Source organism: Elgaria multicarinata, chromosome 7 (genome assembly GCF_023053635.1).
Source record: "Elgaria multicarinata webbii isolate HBS135686 ecotype San Diego chromosome 7, rElgMul1.1.pri, whole genome shotgun sequence".
In the NCBI taxonomy this organism is placed as follows: Eukaryota; Metazoa; Chordata; class Lepidosauria; order Squamata; family Anguidae; genus Elgaria; species Elgaria multicarinata.
Genome location: NC_086177.1, coordinates 52,528,876 through 52,545,375, shown reverse-complemented (window position 1 = coordinate 52,545,375; position 16,500 = coordinate 52,528,876). Strand labels below are relative to the sequence as shown.

General features: G+C 41.5%; 1 protein-coding gene across 2 annotated transcripts in view; it reads left to right on the top strand.

Annotated features, from left to right (window-relative positions):
• The first annotated feature begins 11,086 nt into the window (after window positions 1–11,086).
• The window catches only part of RAB31 (RAB31, member RAS oncogene family), a 46,389-nt gene continuing 40,975 nt past the window's right edge, over window positions 11,087–16,500 (top strand). Inside the window, exon 1 of one of the 2 annotated variants that reach the window (XM_063130570.1) lies at window positions 11,087–11,180. In XM_063130570.1, coding sequence (XP_062986640.1) covers window positions 11,157–11,180 — 24 coding nt within the window. In that variant the 5' untranslated portion in view covers window positions 11,087–11,156. Of the gene's footprint in view, window positions 11,196–16,500 lie in introns of both variants that reach the window. The other variant, XM_063130569.1, reaches the window with a different exon arrangement.

Below are 16,500 nucleotides of genomic sequence, written 5' to 3'. Positions count from 1 at the left end.
TAAATCGCAAATGCAAAGATGCGCATTATCACGGTTAAAACGCGGTGTGACGGCGAATGGACGGCTGCATCATGTGTCCTAAAACGGGAATCTGCGCATTTACTTCGGGGTAAAGAACCCGTATAGATAAGCACGAAGATAGCTCTGGGAAGGAGCTGTCCGTACTGTCTGTTATATTATCAAAAGACTTGCCTATTGAAGTGCTTTGTTTTCGGGATGCTGCAAGCAACAGACAACTGGAACTGCAATATTTTGTGGATACGTAAGTTTTGGTTGATTTTAAAGGTTTCCTGGATTAACTGTGCAGCAGATTTTAAAAAATCTTTTAAAAATACAACTATTTGCAAAAATTATCAATAGCAGATGCCATCTTAGAAGAGGTATTCCTTCATCTTCCTCATACTGCATGGAATGCTTCTTCTAAGATGCTGCCTGCTATGACATGTGCATGCATCATATAAAAACAAAGGTGTTTTTTTTCTAAAGTATTTTTATACATGTTTATATTGTATTTATGTTATATATCACTTTTCAAAATTAAAGTACAAAGTTTATGCTGATATATGCAAATTCAATTGATTACAACTCATATGATTTTATCAACTAAGATTTTTTTAATCAGGTGACTATCTTAGTACCCTTCCCAAAATGCATGTTTGTAAGATACACATGTGGCCGTGTTTTGGAAAGTAACAGCAAAATTTTTATTCACTTCATAGGCAGCTTTAACATATATCAGTAATAGTGTTTCAGCAAGCAAGAAAAGAATGTATTCCTCTTTATGGAAAGTTTTACTTAGTTAATTAATTTACAACATTTGTATACCATTCCATATCTAGATAAATTTCACAGTGCTGAACCAAAAGATAAAAGATAGAAATTCTTTGTATAAAAGATGCAAAGGATAAAATAGAATAAAAGAATAATGCATCATGTTGAAATAAATTCTATTTTAAAAAGGAAACAGGATTCTGATTAAACTATGGACGATCACTCAAGGAAGACTTCCTGAAAGAAATATAGAATCATAGAATCATAGAATACTAGAGTTGGAAGGGGCCTACAAGTCCACCCCCCTGATCAATGCAAGAATCCACCTAAAAGCATACCTGACAGATGGGTGTCCAGCTGCCTCTTGAAGGCCTCTAGTGTGGGAGAGTCCACAACCTCCCTAGGTAATTGGTTCCATTGTCGTACTGCTCTAACAGTCAGGAAGTTTTTCCTGATGTCTAGCTGGAATCTGGCTTCCTGTAACTTGAGCCCGTTATTCTGTGTCCTGCAGTCTGGGAGGATCGAGAAGAGATCCTGGCCCTCCTCTGTGTGACAACCTTTTAAGTATTTGAAGAGTGCTATCATGTCTTCCCTCAATCTTCTCTTCTCCAGGCTAAACATGCCCAGTTGTTTCAATCTCTCTTCATAGGGCTTTGTTTCCAGACCCCTGATCATCCTGGTTGCCCAGGCAGTTTTCAGGAGGTGCTGGAAACAGTGCAATGTTGGTCACTGCCTGAGCTCCAAAGGTAAGGGAGTTCCATAGGAAGGGGGCCACCAGTTTCTGATATAAAACATGTGCAATGACTGTTCAGTAAGATGCACTTTATGGTATACATATTCATACAGATGAACCTTTATTTGCACAAACTGTATATAGAGTTGGGGAAATCCTTTGTATGCTTAGACAGAAAATGTCCTACAACTCCCAGCATCCCCCTGCCAGCCAAGCTGTTTGGGGGATGTTGGGAGTTGTAGGATATATATTTTCTGTTTTAAATTGCATAGGATTGTATCCTTCCTTTTGCATTCTCCACCACTTCCTCCTTCAGGGAAGCTTTATAGTATCATTTGTGTTGTGAAGAGAGATGCTAGCAATTTGGCAAGTTATAGTCAAAATGCTCCATACAAAACTGGAATCCAAAACAGGTGAAATACTGTAACAAAAATCAGGGGATGGAAGTCTGAGGATGGCAGAACTCTTCAAGGTTGACATACAGCTAAAATTAAAACCTGTGCATTTATAGGGAAGATAAGAAGAACTACAATCAAATAGGGCCAGTAAAAAAAAGTCACAGCCCTAAAAGCAGGTAATAACAGAAGGGATAGTTTCCTCATTATTAAAACTGCTATAACATTCATTAATTTAGGGTCTGGCTGCAAGACATCACTGCATAGAATTAAGTTATTTAAAAAAAACCTCAAGGGCTGCTTCTTTTAGAGAAGAAACTAGTCCAACTTAGGGCTGCTCTTAAAGACACATAATTAGAACCTTTTGCTATATTCTCCTGAAAGGATATCCATTGTACAAGTGAAAGGAGCTTCAATCCACCCACCAGCTTTCTCTCCACCCAGTTTCATAAGCACCCAATCTGCTTGATCTGCCCATGGGGCTATCTTCACATACCGAGTTGATGCTGCTCCACCGCCAAACCCCGCGGTACTGCTGGTGTGTGGTGACAGTGAGTAATCTACATGAAGGGAAGCAGCTCAGGCTTTCTGTCCGCCATTAGGCTGACTGGGCCTGCCCTCTGCCCAGGTGGACGGTGACCAATTATGGGTTGACATCTATCTATCCATGCCTCTGCTGCGACTCTGGAGCAGGGATAGATGGCGGATGCACCATACTGGCCTCGCTCCGGAGAAAAAAGTCAGGGTAAGTCCCTGACTCTTTTTTTCTGCAGCCTTGGCAGAAAGCTCTGGAGTGGGTGTGCGGTGGCCGCTATGTCGTAAAATCAATGCAGCACCACCGCGCAACCACCCCAGGGCTTTCCGTGCAGTTAGACAGCCCTCCTATCTCCTTTACCCACAAACCAGCATGTGAGACAATCAAGACATCAGACTGTACACCTTCCATGGTGTCTCTTTCCATTCAAATCTATGCCATTCTATCATTCTGTCTCTGGGCTCATCTACACCAAGCAGGATATTCCACTATGAAAGCAGTATGAAAGCGGTATATAAAAGGCAGGAGCCACACTACTGCTTTAAAGTGATATTGAAGTGCACTGACATGACACATCTAAACCAAGCAGGATATAAAACTATGAAAGCATTATGAAAGCGGTATATGGTATGTGTCAATGGGCCCCAACAGTTGTCAATGCACTTCAGAACCACTATATAGTAGTGTGGCTCCTGCCTTTTATATACCACTTTCATAGTGGAATATCTGCTTGGTATAGATGACCCCCCCCCCTCTCCCTGGATGTTGTTCCCTGTGGTCACCAATAAACTCCTTCCCAGAGCCCCTTGAGGTCAGGGGAGGGAAACAGAGTTCTTAGTGCACCAGCCATCCAAACAAGGGTTGCTATCATCTTTTCTTCAAAAGGCCAGCTGTGTCTAGGGAATTTTTTTGTATCCTACAAATACCACAGCAGATCAATGACAAGAAAAGCAATAAAGTGCTACAAAAAGTAACTGTAGAAATGAAGCCCCCCTCTTTCTCTCATTGAAAATAGTTCAACTTATTTCACCTTAAGGGCCTGGCAGGATTTGGGGTCCTGACAAGTGACAACACAGCTGTTTTAAAAAGTCAGAAAAGAGTGAAAACCCAATAGAATAGCTGCAAACCTTCTCAGCAGTAGCTGAGGGGTGATGTTGCTTGTTCCTGCCTATTGTCTGTATAACTGAATGTAATTATGGGATTGATATTGAAATCTGAAGTTAGGAGGAATCCACATTATGAAATGTAATTTCACATGTTCTTTCCTTGATCAGGGAAGACGCGTCAGTTTACTTAAGTCCATTTAAAATTTGTTAAGAGGATTACTCATAGAATGTGGTTATGGAAATCTTTGTCATCTGTTTGTTTCTGTAGAATCCACTTCAGAAAACACTTCTACAGGCTGAGCAACTCTGAGTCAATTTGAAGCTGAAGCTCTAGTTGACTGGAGATACACATCACGCTCATGCCTAGCTGGCAGAACACAAACTGGCTGTTTATAAAAGAAATCTGTTATCTCTCTTTGGCATTGTACACAATAAAAGCCTGTTTGTTTGGTAATAAGACTTTGGAGTTAATGCAATGCCCTTTTCATACTTTACAATGTAAAGTAACGGGATTGAAAGGCAGATTTGTGACTGCTTTATTTTTCAGCTGTCTCTGGTACCAGGGAAAAAAAATACTCTCGATGCATGACCGTTGCAGCCACATTCATATTTTATTTATTTATTTATTACACATTCATACTGCCCAACAGCCAAGGCTCTCTTGGCAGTTCATAATTAATATTACACTATTGAATTGACTTCCAGAAGTTTCTTATGCCTCTTAAGTTAAATCACTAACATAGGGTACTCTATGGAAGCTAAAGAGCATTTGCAGCATTGCAGTTGCTGCAAGTCGTGACATAAACACATAAAGGTGTCTTTCTCATTTGTTTTGCTCAAGTTTCATTGCACAAAAATTATACTAAATCCCCAAAATATTTTAATGTAATTACCCTACTTTTTCTTTAAAAGAAAACAAAGTAGCCAATGAGAATAAAATCAACAAATGAAACAAATTATACAGTTAATCAGATTCAACCTTCATAGAACTTTTTTTTTGTAAAATTATTGACATGTCAACAACATTCAGTATTGCTAGAAGTAGGGAGCAATCCTATATCCCCCAGACAGTATTTGGCACCTGGGCTTTGAGTTTGGAAACAGGGTTCTGACATTGGAGCCTAGAAAACATGCTCCCCCTCCCCCTCATAGCCAGAGAGGAGACTAGGGCTATGGCCATATGACTTTTCCTATGGCTGTCCCAGCCTCCTTTCCCCCCACTCTGGAGTGCTGCTGCTAGACAGGCAAAATCACCCATCTAGCAAAAATGCAGTGCAGCAGGAGAGTGGAGGTGGAGATCGTCTCTATCCTCCAGCCAGCCTGCATTGGATATTCAGTTTTTAATCTAACCTAAAAGGGTAGAAGGAGCATCTGAAATAAAGCGTTGTTGTTGTTGTTGTTGTTGTTGTTGTTGTTGTTGTTGTTGTTGTTATTTAATGAAAGTTACCACAAGAATAACCAAGGGGCCTTTCTATACAGTTGGTTTTTGTTAAATAAATTAACATTTATTTCCATTTGTTGCTTGCCATTCAGATATTTAGACTCACCGGACCTGTTCAGAAGACACCTTAAACCATGGATTTAACCATCGTGAATAAGGGTTTTTGCTTTATTCACTGTGGTTAAAGCCATGGTTTAAGGTGTCTTCTGAACAGGGCCTATGTTGTACTCAGATTAATATTTTGCAATAGTTTTCCCCAAGACAGCACGCCCATTGCTGTTGAGATATACAGAATGTAGTGGCATTGGCGACAACAGCACCTACAGGATATTGATTGTTTTGTGGTTAGTAACAAGTGACAGCAACATCTCTCTTGCATTCCTTTACAATTTAATGAAACTTAAAAAATATCTGTCTCCTTATTTTATAAATTATGACTAAGAATTTGTTCTTAAAAGTTGCACCTGTAGCACAGGGCAAGCAGATTGCAGCAAAACTTATTTTATAGTAAACATGGTTATGAATCAGGCTGTAAATCCCATCAATTTCACCTGAAAATGCTGATCTCTAATCTAGTCAATTTCACAACCCAGCTAGAAAACTTGTTTGCTTGATTTTCCCTCCTTGTTAGTTGGCTCAGAGACCGGACATGTATGACAAGCACAAGAGAATGAGGGGAATCCTCAACATGTTATCCATTTTCTCCAAGAACAACTCTTCCTACTGTGTCTAAATTGCGCATATTTCTATCCACACCTACAAAGAAGTTGTGCTGGCATTCTGCTCTTTACTTCCTTAACAATTTTTCTGTAGTAAGAAAAAAGAGGGACGAATCAGAGGGAAGTTATGGTGATATGCTGCTCTTTCCTTTCCTTTCCTTAATGGATTTTCTGTGGTAAGAAAAAATGATGAAGCAAAGGAAAAACACCAGAAGATCTCACCTGGATGACAATGATCCAACCATGGGCTGCAGTAGGTTTCTGGACTGGCTTGTTAGCTATGGCAATAAGCCACCCTGCCTGGATTCACACATCATCATAAGATGTAGTGACTATTCACAGTGGTTGCTGGCATACACCACAAACCACAATGGATTATTGGAACCATGGTGGGTGCAAGCGATCATGTGAACCGACTCAGTTTGGCCTTTGCTAGACCTATCTGTAAATCCGGGCCTGACCAGTGGAGATACCACGCTGCAAATATCATGGGATCTCGCCCTAGTCTACACGCGCCTGCCATTTTTTTTTTGTTTTCAGGAGGGGCCAGATGTGCAGGAGCGCTCCTGCCCAAAGGTAAGGTTTTTTTAAAAAAATGTTCCCAACCCCCCTGTCCACGATCTCCCCCCCATGTGATCTCCCTCCTCCCCTGTCCATGATCTCCATCCCCCCGTCCACAATCTCCATCCCCCCATCCACAGCTCACGGCTCCTCATGAGTAATTGCAAGGAGCCAGGAAAACCGCTTGTTAGAGGCGCCATACGCTCGCAGTCTCGGGCTCAGCCTGAGACCACGAAAAATATTGGGCTAAAAGTGGTGCCCGTTATCCCGGGGCAAGGGAGGGTTGATCCCTCCCTGAGCCAGGGATCCCCTGTGCGTCATCTGGACGCAGAGGGATGATCCCAGGGTTCACCCCAGGATAAATGCTGGTCTAGCAAAGGCCTCAGTGCCTGGAACTTCCATAAAATTGTGTGAATGAGGCATGGTGATTCCACATCAAAAGCCTCACTTGAAGCACCCCATGTCAGATCACTGGTTCTTTTAGCCCAATATTGTTTATCTTAACTGGCAGTATCAAGGCTTTTGATCAGAGATCCTTTTGGAATTAGATATTAAGGATTGAACTTGTAACTTTCTGCATGCAGGGCATATATTTGGTGTGTCACTGTTCTAGGAGGTTTTAGTAATAAAGGAATCCAGTAAGGAAAAGACTCTGAAGTTATTGCCTGGTAGTCTAGGGGCAAGTGGCAGGCTGAGCAGGTAAGCTCACCTGTATGGTCCCTATGCCTGAGGGATACTACTATTCTCTGCAGAGGCCACCAGTGAGGGAGGAAGCAGCAGCTAGGCACCTCTCCACCGTGCCTGGGTCCAGCTCCAGCTGAGAGCCCCCCTTCCTCCTGCTACCAACTGTCTCTGCAGAGGCCACCAGTGAGGGAGGAAGCAGCAGCCAGGCACCTCTCCACCGTGCCTGGGTCCAGCTCCAGCTGAGAGCCCCCTCCCTCCTGCTACCAACTGTCTCTGCAGAGGCCACCAGTGAGGGAGGAAGCAGCAGCCAGGCACCTCTCCACCGTGCCTGGGTCCAGCTCCAGCTGAGAGCCCCCTCCCTCCTGCTGTCAACTGTAACTGCTGAACTTTACAACTAAGATTGTAGTGCCTGAATTTGCTTTCCTTTTCCCCCCCTCCTCCTCCCTCCCAATCCCCTTTCCTTTTGTGTCATGTCTTTTAGATTGTAAGCCTGTGGGCAGGGACTGTCAAGAAATACTTTTGTAAGCCGCCGTGAGAGCCTTTTTTGGCTGAATGGCGGCATAAAAATCCTTAAATAAATAAATAAATAAATATATTCTACTACTGAGTTATAGTCTTTACCCTTTTTATTAGAATGTGGCCAGATCTATACAGAGCAGGATATAGCACTATGAAAGCAGAATGAAAGCAATATATAAGAGGCAGGAGCCACACTACTGCTTTATACTGCACTGACAACTGTTGGGGCCCATGACACATACCATATATAGTGTTCATACCACTTTCATAGTGCTATATCCTGCTTGGTGTAAATCTGGCCTGTGTTATTTGTTTGATTCAAATTTGAATTTTTTGTACTTAGTTTAGAGAAGAAACATTCAAAACATTTTTTCACTTATCAACCAAACTGCTACCCAAATATAAGGGTAGGGGGCGGTAAGGATGGTAAAACTTGTTTTTCTTCCATTTTAAAACACACTGAAATATGACAAATTCCTCAGAAATGTTTCCCTGACCACAGTTCTTTGAATGCAGACAAACAATTATAGTGGTTCCTGGAACAGAATCCGTCACAGGCTGTTTATAACTCAAGTACATATATGTCTGTACTTTTTCTTCTTTATGTGTGTTTTCAGATATAGAATGAAGATTGTCTGTAAGTTTGTTCCTTAACTTGTTTGACCCAGACTTTTGCAACACTGTCATTTACTTAACAGATTGGATTTAATTCACTGCGCCCCCACCATTTACTCAGAATAACATTTCCGAGTCTTTGTCTTTGGTCTGTGCATTCTTCAAGCCTGTTTAAAGCTGATCGGTAAACTTAATTACTTTTATAGGACTGCAATACACAAACCAACTAGTCCAAGGTCGTTGTTAAAACAACTTAAGAAATACTCAGGAACAAGTAGTAACTTGCAGTCTCTGCAACTTTAAGAGGCATATTTTTATAGGGAGGATTCTTGTTCTGGCTTGCAGAGGTACAATATGGTGTGGGAGTAGATGGTGCTGACATATAGTTTTATAGTTTTGCATTTTTCAGATTGTGAACATGAAAATATAATAAGAGCCATGCTGGATCAGACCAAAAGTCCACCTAGCATTCTATTCACACAGTTGCCTAAGAGCTATCTATGGAAAAGCCACAAGTAGGACATGAGCAACTAGTATACATAGGTATACTGCCTCTGACCCTGGAGGCAGCATATAGCCATCATGACTAGTAGCCACTGATACCTTTATCTTTCATGAATTTGTCGTCCCCTTTTAAAGCCATCCAAATTGGTGGGCATCGCTAATCTTGTAGTAATGATCACCATAGTTTAACTATGTGCTGTGCGAAGAAGCACTGCCTTTTATCAGTCCTGAATCTCCAACTAATCAACTTCAAGGGATGATCCTGGGTTCCAGTATTATGAGAGAGGGAGAAAAATGTCTCCCTAACCAGTTTCTCCACACCATGCATAATTTTCTACACTTCTATTAAGTCTACCCTCATTTGCCTTTTCTCTAAACTAAACAGTCCCAGATGTTATAACCTTTCCTAAAAGGTGAGTTGCTCCAGCTCTTTGACAATTTTAGTTCCCTTTTCACTTTTTTCAACTCTTTCATTTTTTTCAATCTCCCTTTTAGGTGCAGTGACAAGTACTGTACATAGAATTTCAAGTGCGGTCACACCATAGATTTGTATAAGGGCAGTATGAAAGTAAACTATTTTTACTCCTTTCCTAATTATCCTTAACATGGAATTTGCGAGCCTCATCAGGGAGATCATTCCACAGTCAGGGGGCCACCACGGAGAAGGTCCTCTCCCTTGTTGCCATCCTCCGAGCTTCCCTCAGAGTAGACACTTGGAGGAGGACCTTAGATGTTGAGTGTAGTGTATGGGTAGGTTCCTGTTGGGAGAGGCGTTCCATCAGGTATTGCGGTCCCAAACCATGTAGCATATTGATGTTTAGACTCCCCTTGACTTTTCCTTTTGCCACTACTGTAAATTGCAGAGGGTGTTGCTCATTTCATGTACTTTTCCTTACTTATAGGCTGGGTCCAGACAACATGATAACCAATGGTGGTTTAAGTAGTCAACTGTCAGTTGAGTGGTCAACGGTTGGTTATTGTGTTGTCTTGTTGGGGAAAAACCACCACCTGGTTGACTATTTCCTCAAAATAACCAACTGAGATGGCCAACACTCTGCATAGTTGACTGTCTGCACAACCATTGGTTAGTGTGTTGTCTGTTGGGCTCAGTGGACTATTTTGCAGGGTTGAGTGGACTATTTTGTCTGGCTACAGAGTTCCCGGGCAGGAGTGGCCAAAACTGCACTGGCCACTCTGCTACAGCTGTGTGCTCCTTTCAACTGAAGCAGTGTACTTTCAGAACTAATGTACTATTGACTAATTCAGAGGATACGAAGACACTATGGCCTTAGCTAGACCTAAGGTTTATCCCGGGATCGTCCCGGGGTCGTTCCTGCCTGCTCCCGGGATATCCTGTGTGTCATTTACATGAACAGGGATGACCCCTGGATGATCTCGGGATAAACCTTAGGTCTAGCTAAGGCCATAGTGTCTTCGTATCCTCTGAATTGTGTTATGTACAGATTCTCCATGTTATCTGCATATAGTACATAAGAAGCATTCTGGATTTCTGTTTCTCTGAACCTGGAAACTGGTCTACATAGAATCATGGACATCCCTCTGAGCAATTTGGGCAGGATTATGCTTGTAAGGGGGTAGCAGAATATATTATGCAATATATTATATTATACCCTAGGGGGTAGCAGAATATATTATGCAAAATAGATACATATAAATACATATACACATGCACGGTTTCTACAGGTCGCAGAATCCAGCTTTCCTTTTTAATTGTTTGTGTAGAATTTGAAGTTGTGCTTCAAACTGTACACATTCCTGGCTGCAGCCTTAGTTATTTAGATCATTGTATGTGAGTTAATTAGTAGAGTTTGAAAGGGTCTGCTCAGTGTGCGTGATCCAGCTAGCTAGAGATTATCTTCAGTTGTTTTTGTGAGTAAATCCTATTATATCCTGAATTATTTATTAATGGCATTTCGAGTTTCCAGTTTGGGGGAATGAACATATTTAAAAACAATGTATTATTTTTGAAGATGTTTTTGAAACATAAAACATGCTTTAAAATGGTTCTGATAAAGCATTTCTTCAATGTGTTAAAAGTTGCCGAATTTTGTTGCATGGTTTTGTTTGAATTAACACTTCTAAAGTGTTGAATTTCACACACATTTTTTTATAGCCCCCGCGCCTCTTCATGTTCCACCCTGGAATATTGAACAATCACCCAGAGGAATATGTAAGGAGAAAAATGGGCGGGAACTCTGGATTGCTATTGTACGCGGCCGGGTCTATGTCTTTACCGCCTGGAAATGCTCAACCAACAGTAGCTGCACCACTAGAGCACAGAAACTCAAGAATGGAAACCGCGTCTGCCGAAATATGCTGAAGCGCAGCTATTTCGTACGTGTTGGGTTTGGGTGAGGAAAGCACCAAAAAGACGCGAGGAGGAGCTGGAAGCCGCCGGGGCTGTGCTCATGTGACCGGCGGTGGCGGCCGAGGGCTGAGGCTGCCCAGAAATAGCCGCAGCTGCTTTCCCCGTTCCGTGAAGTTGGGCACTAGCGGGAGAGTCCGGAGGATTAGTTCCTCCAAAGGATGCGAACCCGTTACGCCCCAAGCAGATGATGGCGATACGAGAGCTGAAAGTGTGTCTGCTTGGAGTAAGTAGCTACCAAACGGCGAGGCGAGGCGAGGGGTTGGGAGGGAGACGATGAATTCTGAGCAATGTTCGGAGATTTAAGGAACAGCAACCAGCAACACTCAGAGAGGGAAAGAGAGCGAGCGAGAAGGATCTCCGCCCTGAGGCGCCCTGGAGAGTCAGCAATTTGCAGAAGGGCTTTCTTTGTCTTCCCTTCCCTTTGGCCCACACTCGGCCAGATGTGGGCTTGCTTTAGGCTCGTTTTGCTCTTTCTTTCTCGATTTGCTTTCTGGGAAGTTTGGCAACGAGGCAGTTTTATGCTAGATAGGGTATGTTGTAGACAGACATTCCCTCCCCCCTGGTGTCTGGGATCTCTTCCCACATACGCTCCCCACCACACACACACACACACGTACGTATGCACGTTTCCTTCACCTGGTAGAAACTGATTCTGGTATCTTCCGAGAGACATCGTTGTCGCTAAAATAGTAAAACGTGTTTGGGTTGTGTACCCACTCAGGTTGCAGGTGGGGGCTCACATGGCTGAATGCTTCTTTGAATAATTGTTGTTTTTGTTGTTGTTGTTGATGATGATGATAATAATAATAATAATAATAATAATAATATAATAATAATAATAATAATAATAATAATAATAATAATAATTTACCTATAGAACAGTACCATGCTAGTGAGAAGCTAGTCTGGACCCCCCCTCCTCTTTTACCATAGTTTTCCAGGAGCAGAAAGAAAGATAATTTGTTGTTTGGAGAAGTGTTCTGTCATGTGATTCCCCTCACTTGCAGTCTGAACTGCTCAGGTCCAGGCACAGGTTTACTATTGTAGTGAAATTAAGAAGTTGTTTCCTGTTGAGGAAAAATGTCTTTTAAAAGTGTATTGGAGACTTCTCAACCATTGAACTACAAAGAGGGATTTTGCTCGTCCCGCCTTCACTTTCTTCCACAAGCTAAAATATGTTTTATCCAAACATGCTCTTTTTGTGGTTTATATTTAGCAAGTAATGCTTTGTGCTCCAGAGAGGAAAGGGATTGCTACATACTTGAACTGATTTTGGCAATAGGGACAGAAATTGCCTGCATGCAAAACAGTTAAATGTCGGACACAGCTCAACTAAAAAAAAGTCTTTTTGTGCCTGATCTGTGTCCTCCTTTTAGAAGAGTTCATTACAGAGTTATGGTAAGTTCCTCTCTGCTGTAACTTGGGACACCCCCACACACCAGTTTCCAGGGAATCATTCCTTTTTCTTTTAGCTTTCTGGAGAAACTTTTGGCTGTTGAAATGAGACACTGTTTTGCATAGCCAAGGTGATTTAATATTTGCATAGACTTACTTCCCATTCATTTAGGACAAAAACAAACACCAGTTATTAGTATGAAGAGAATGGCAGTTTGTGCAAAAAAAAGGTTAAAAAATGCCAACCAACATATTAACTATGTTTCAAGGTAGGTATTGAATCCACTTAAAGTGGATTAGAGACAAACTTGCTGGAGTAGTTTTGACAAAGCCATTCCAGCGAGTTTAAGTGCCATTCAATGTCAGCTACACAGTTCTCTGCACAAATTATTTACATCAAACACTTGGACATAGTAGGATTGGACTCACTGTCTTGCAGTGGCTGGAGAGTGCTGGCAGTTGTGGAACTACTTTCTGTCTAAAAGCCCCACTGAACTTACTTCCTAGTAAATTTGAGTAAGATTAGCTGTGGATCTACAGTTTCTATTGGTTTGGTTGTTCAGTGTACCTTGTATTTTTCTGTGCCACATACTGCAAACAACTGATTATGTTTAGAGAATATTTTTGTCTAGTATCCTGCTCTTGCTTTAGACATTGAGTAGAATTACATCAGGCATGAGTGATACACTGGTATGACAGAATGGGTGACAGCTGTTGTGTAGTGATATTTTTCTACCAAAGCTTTCCCCAATTCAGTCAATATACTTTTGTTTTTAATATCTTTAGGATGCAATCCTATACATTTAGGGTTTTGTTTTGTTTAAACAACTCTTAGCACCCCCAGACTTGCTGGAGGATGCTGGGAGTTGTAGGAGTTATTACTGTCTAAACATGTATAGGATTGCCCCTGTAAACAAGCATTTGCTGTGTACTGTGATCTGCTTTATTTCATTGGAATCATGGAGAATATGTACATGGTCTAATGAACTCGTTACAGTAATTTCAAATGCATAATTTATTTTTTCAACTTGCTATCCAAACCAGATGTGTTACAACTTATAGAGGAAAAGAGATGCCCTTATATTTGTAGCTTGTTTGCCCTCCCCCTTGCCATAAATAAAAGAAATTTCATCCCAGTATATGCTATACATACAATCAAAGTGTAATAAAGTGCCTAGGTTTTAGAGGTAAAATCTTGAAAATTGTGTTGTGTGCATTTATAGCTATGTTTTCCCAGGGAATTTTGGATTTTAACTGTGAATACTTCTGTATATTAAAATACCTAAGATATAAAACTGTGGATGTTTTAGCTGAAGGTAAATCAATAAACACTCTCTCTGTAAAAAATGCTGCCTTTCATCATTTACGAAAAATAAATAAAGGCACCTTATTCAAACTGAGTACTTCTGTTCTAGAAAATATGTCAAGTTTTGTTCTTTAATAAGCAAGCAAGACATACAGCCAATCATATAAATATTTTCTTTGGCTGCAATCCTATGCACATTTACCTGGGAGTAAGTAGCATTGAACACTATGAGTTCCACTAAGTTCAATAGGACTTAACTCCTGTAAGTATAAATAGGGTTGTGCCCATAGAATCAGTATTTTGAAAGGCCAATGTCTTCTGAAAGACATTAATGCTAAAGTCAGATTTTCAAGAGATTTTTTAAAAAGTGTATGTGGAGGAACTGCGTGCACCAGGCTTACAGAACTCTCTAAAATGTAAATAAGGTATAGAGAGGCACAAGAAACAAGAGGACATGAGTTTCTGTTATACCAGTGTGGATTAGTAGTCATTGGGAGGAGATTCCTGAATTTAAATGCAATACCCTAGAAAACCACCCACTTTGATCATGGTTCACTCACGTCACCTCTCCTGAAGACTCTAGTCAGTTTTTCCAAGACTGCAATATCCTTCCTGTAGCAGAGCAAGCTGGCCAGTCTCATGAACAGATTATTAGAACAGGGCAGTTGAGAGCTTACGGTGGTAAAGCGTCATGTATAACTTTACAGCTCGTGCTGTATGAATAATAACAGTTCTTCACTATTCAGAGTCTCTTTAGAATGCGAAGCGTGATTATCAAAGGTGGATGGATGGAGGAACAATGGAACCTGGGTGATTGCACTTATCATGATGAAGCCTGTGGGTTTTATCATGCTGAAGTCTCCTCCTCTACAAACATATCTGTAAAGGCCCTGTTTCAAGACATGTGCTTACAAAAACCTAAGATGCAATGGAAGAGCTGGGCTGCTTCTAATTTAGGTGCAAGTTACTGCAAATGAGTTGTTTATGTATGTGTGAGGTCAAGCAAAAATTATGGACTTTGAGAGTATTAAGTGGATGTGCAAATCCAGGGAAATTAGGGGAACACGATCTGATTGTATTTTGAGTCAGGCAAGCATCTGTGAGAGTTTAGGTTGGGGAGATGTAATTACAAGTGGTCATATAATTCAAGATAAAGCTTAACCACTCCCATGTCAAAGAGCATAAAGTGGTGTTTACTTTTTTGCAAATGTTTAATATTTCTTAAGGGTGAGCAAAATTTTCTGCGTATTGTATACCTCCCCTGGATGTTCTCTGCCATATGGTGCAATAACTAATGTAGTTTTCTTTATAATCAAACGGGATATATGCATTAATGAAGAAAATATTTTGAATAAGTTCATGTCATGATACATAGGGACGTAGAGGCTGAAACGTCCAGGTGTTTTGGGTTTCCTAGGTACATAAGTAATTCTTTTTTTAATTATAAACTTATATCCCAACATTCAAAAAGATTTTCCCCAGAGATACTTACAAATAAAGTATTTGGTTGGGAGAAAGCTTCATTGAACTCAGTGGGATTTACTTCTGAGTAAACATGAATTGAATTGGGCTGTAGGTGGGATAAAATAGTGTTAAATTTAACATTAAAATCTGTTGAAATAAATAATTCCTCATGTTGTAATATGCCTTTCACTACCAGAAAAAGCTCCGCCAATGATTTTGAGCAAACAGGGATGATGGAGAAATAATATTTTTTGTTAGCATTCCTGCCATAGAGTAGGCTCTTAAAGGCTCTGGGGGGCTTCCACACACAGTCTTTGGGCCCCCCGAAAGCGCTTCAGGGCGCCCCGAAACTCCTAGTGTAGCTACCTGGTCAGAAGAGACGGAGGAAGAGACGGAGGAAGAGGCGGCGGCGGCGGCGGCGGCGGCGGCGAAAAGTTCCCAGGGCTCGGCGGCTTCCTTGCCGCCGAGCCCAACTCCCCGCCGGTCTCCTCCTGCTGCCGGTGAAAGAGCCACCCGGGGTGGAGAGCTCGGTGGAAGGTAGCTACACTAGGAGTTTTGGGGCTCCCTGAAGCGCTTTTGGGGTGCCCCGAAGACTGTGTGGAAGCCCCCCTAGTCTATGTTCAGGTGAATTCATCTCAAGTTTTCTTCTACTTGCACTCTAGCCATAGTTCTTTTCGTTTCCTCACCCACCCACATCATTGCTCAGCACACCATAGTCTGCTTCAGTGATTTGGGAGAGGGTGTCTAGAAGCAATCTTGACTACTGTCTAGGTAATTTATGTATTCCAGAGATTGGTCAGGGTGTCAACAGTACTATCAGACATGCCAGTAGGACATATACACCCTGATAACACAAATACATTTGGATCTATGAAATTCTGAGCTACACCTGGCAAGGGTGCCTCAACAGGTATTTTTTAATCCTCCAAGTCAATAGAGTTAATTAGACCATTTATGTCAGTTGAGGGAGGAAGACAAGATGGTGCCCTCTATTTGATTCCAACTGCACTGTCAGTAGACTTTTACTTCAACACTGGTGATGGGACAGCATCCTTCACTGCACCTGAGGGTAGCAGGGTAGCTTTGAAGGTACAAGGCAGGCTATGTAACACACACAACTTTGTTTTCCAATATCCCACCATTGTACCCTATCTCCAATCCACTTCCTGAGGCAATCACCCCACTCCCTCTACCTAATGGTAGGACTGGTCTTTCTTTTCATTTTCTTCCAAAATGTGCAATGTAGCTGTCTGATGCGGCCCACTGTATGATGAATATATTTCATATTTTGGCAAACAAAATTGCAGAAGCTTTATGGATCACACTTGGGTGTTACCATGTGATGAGGAAAAGCATTTCACTG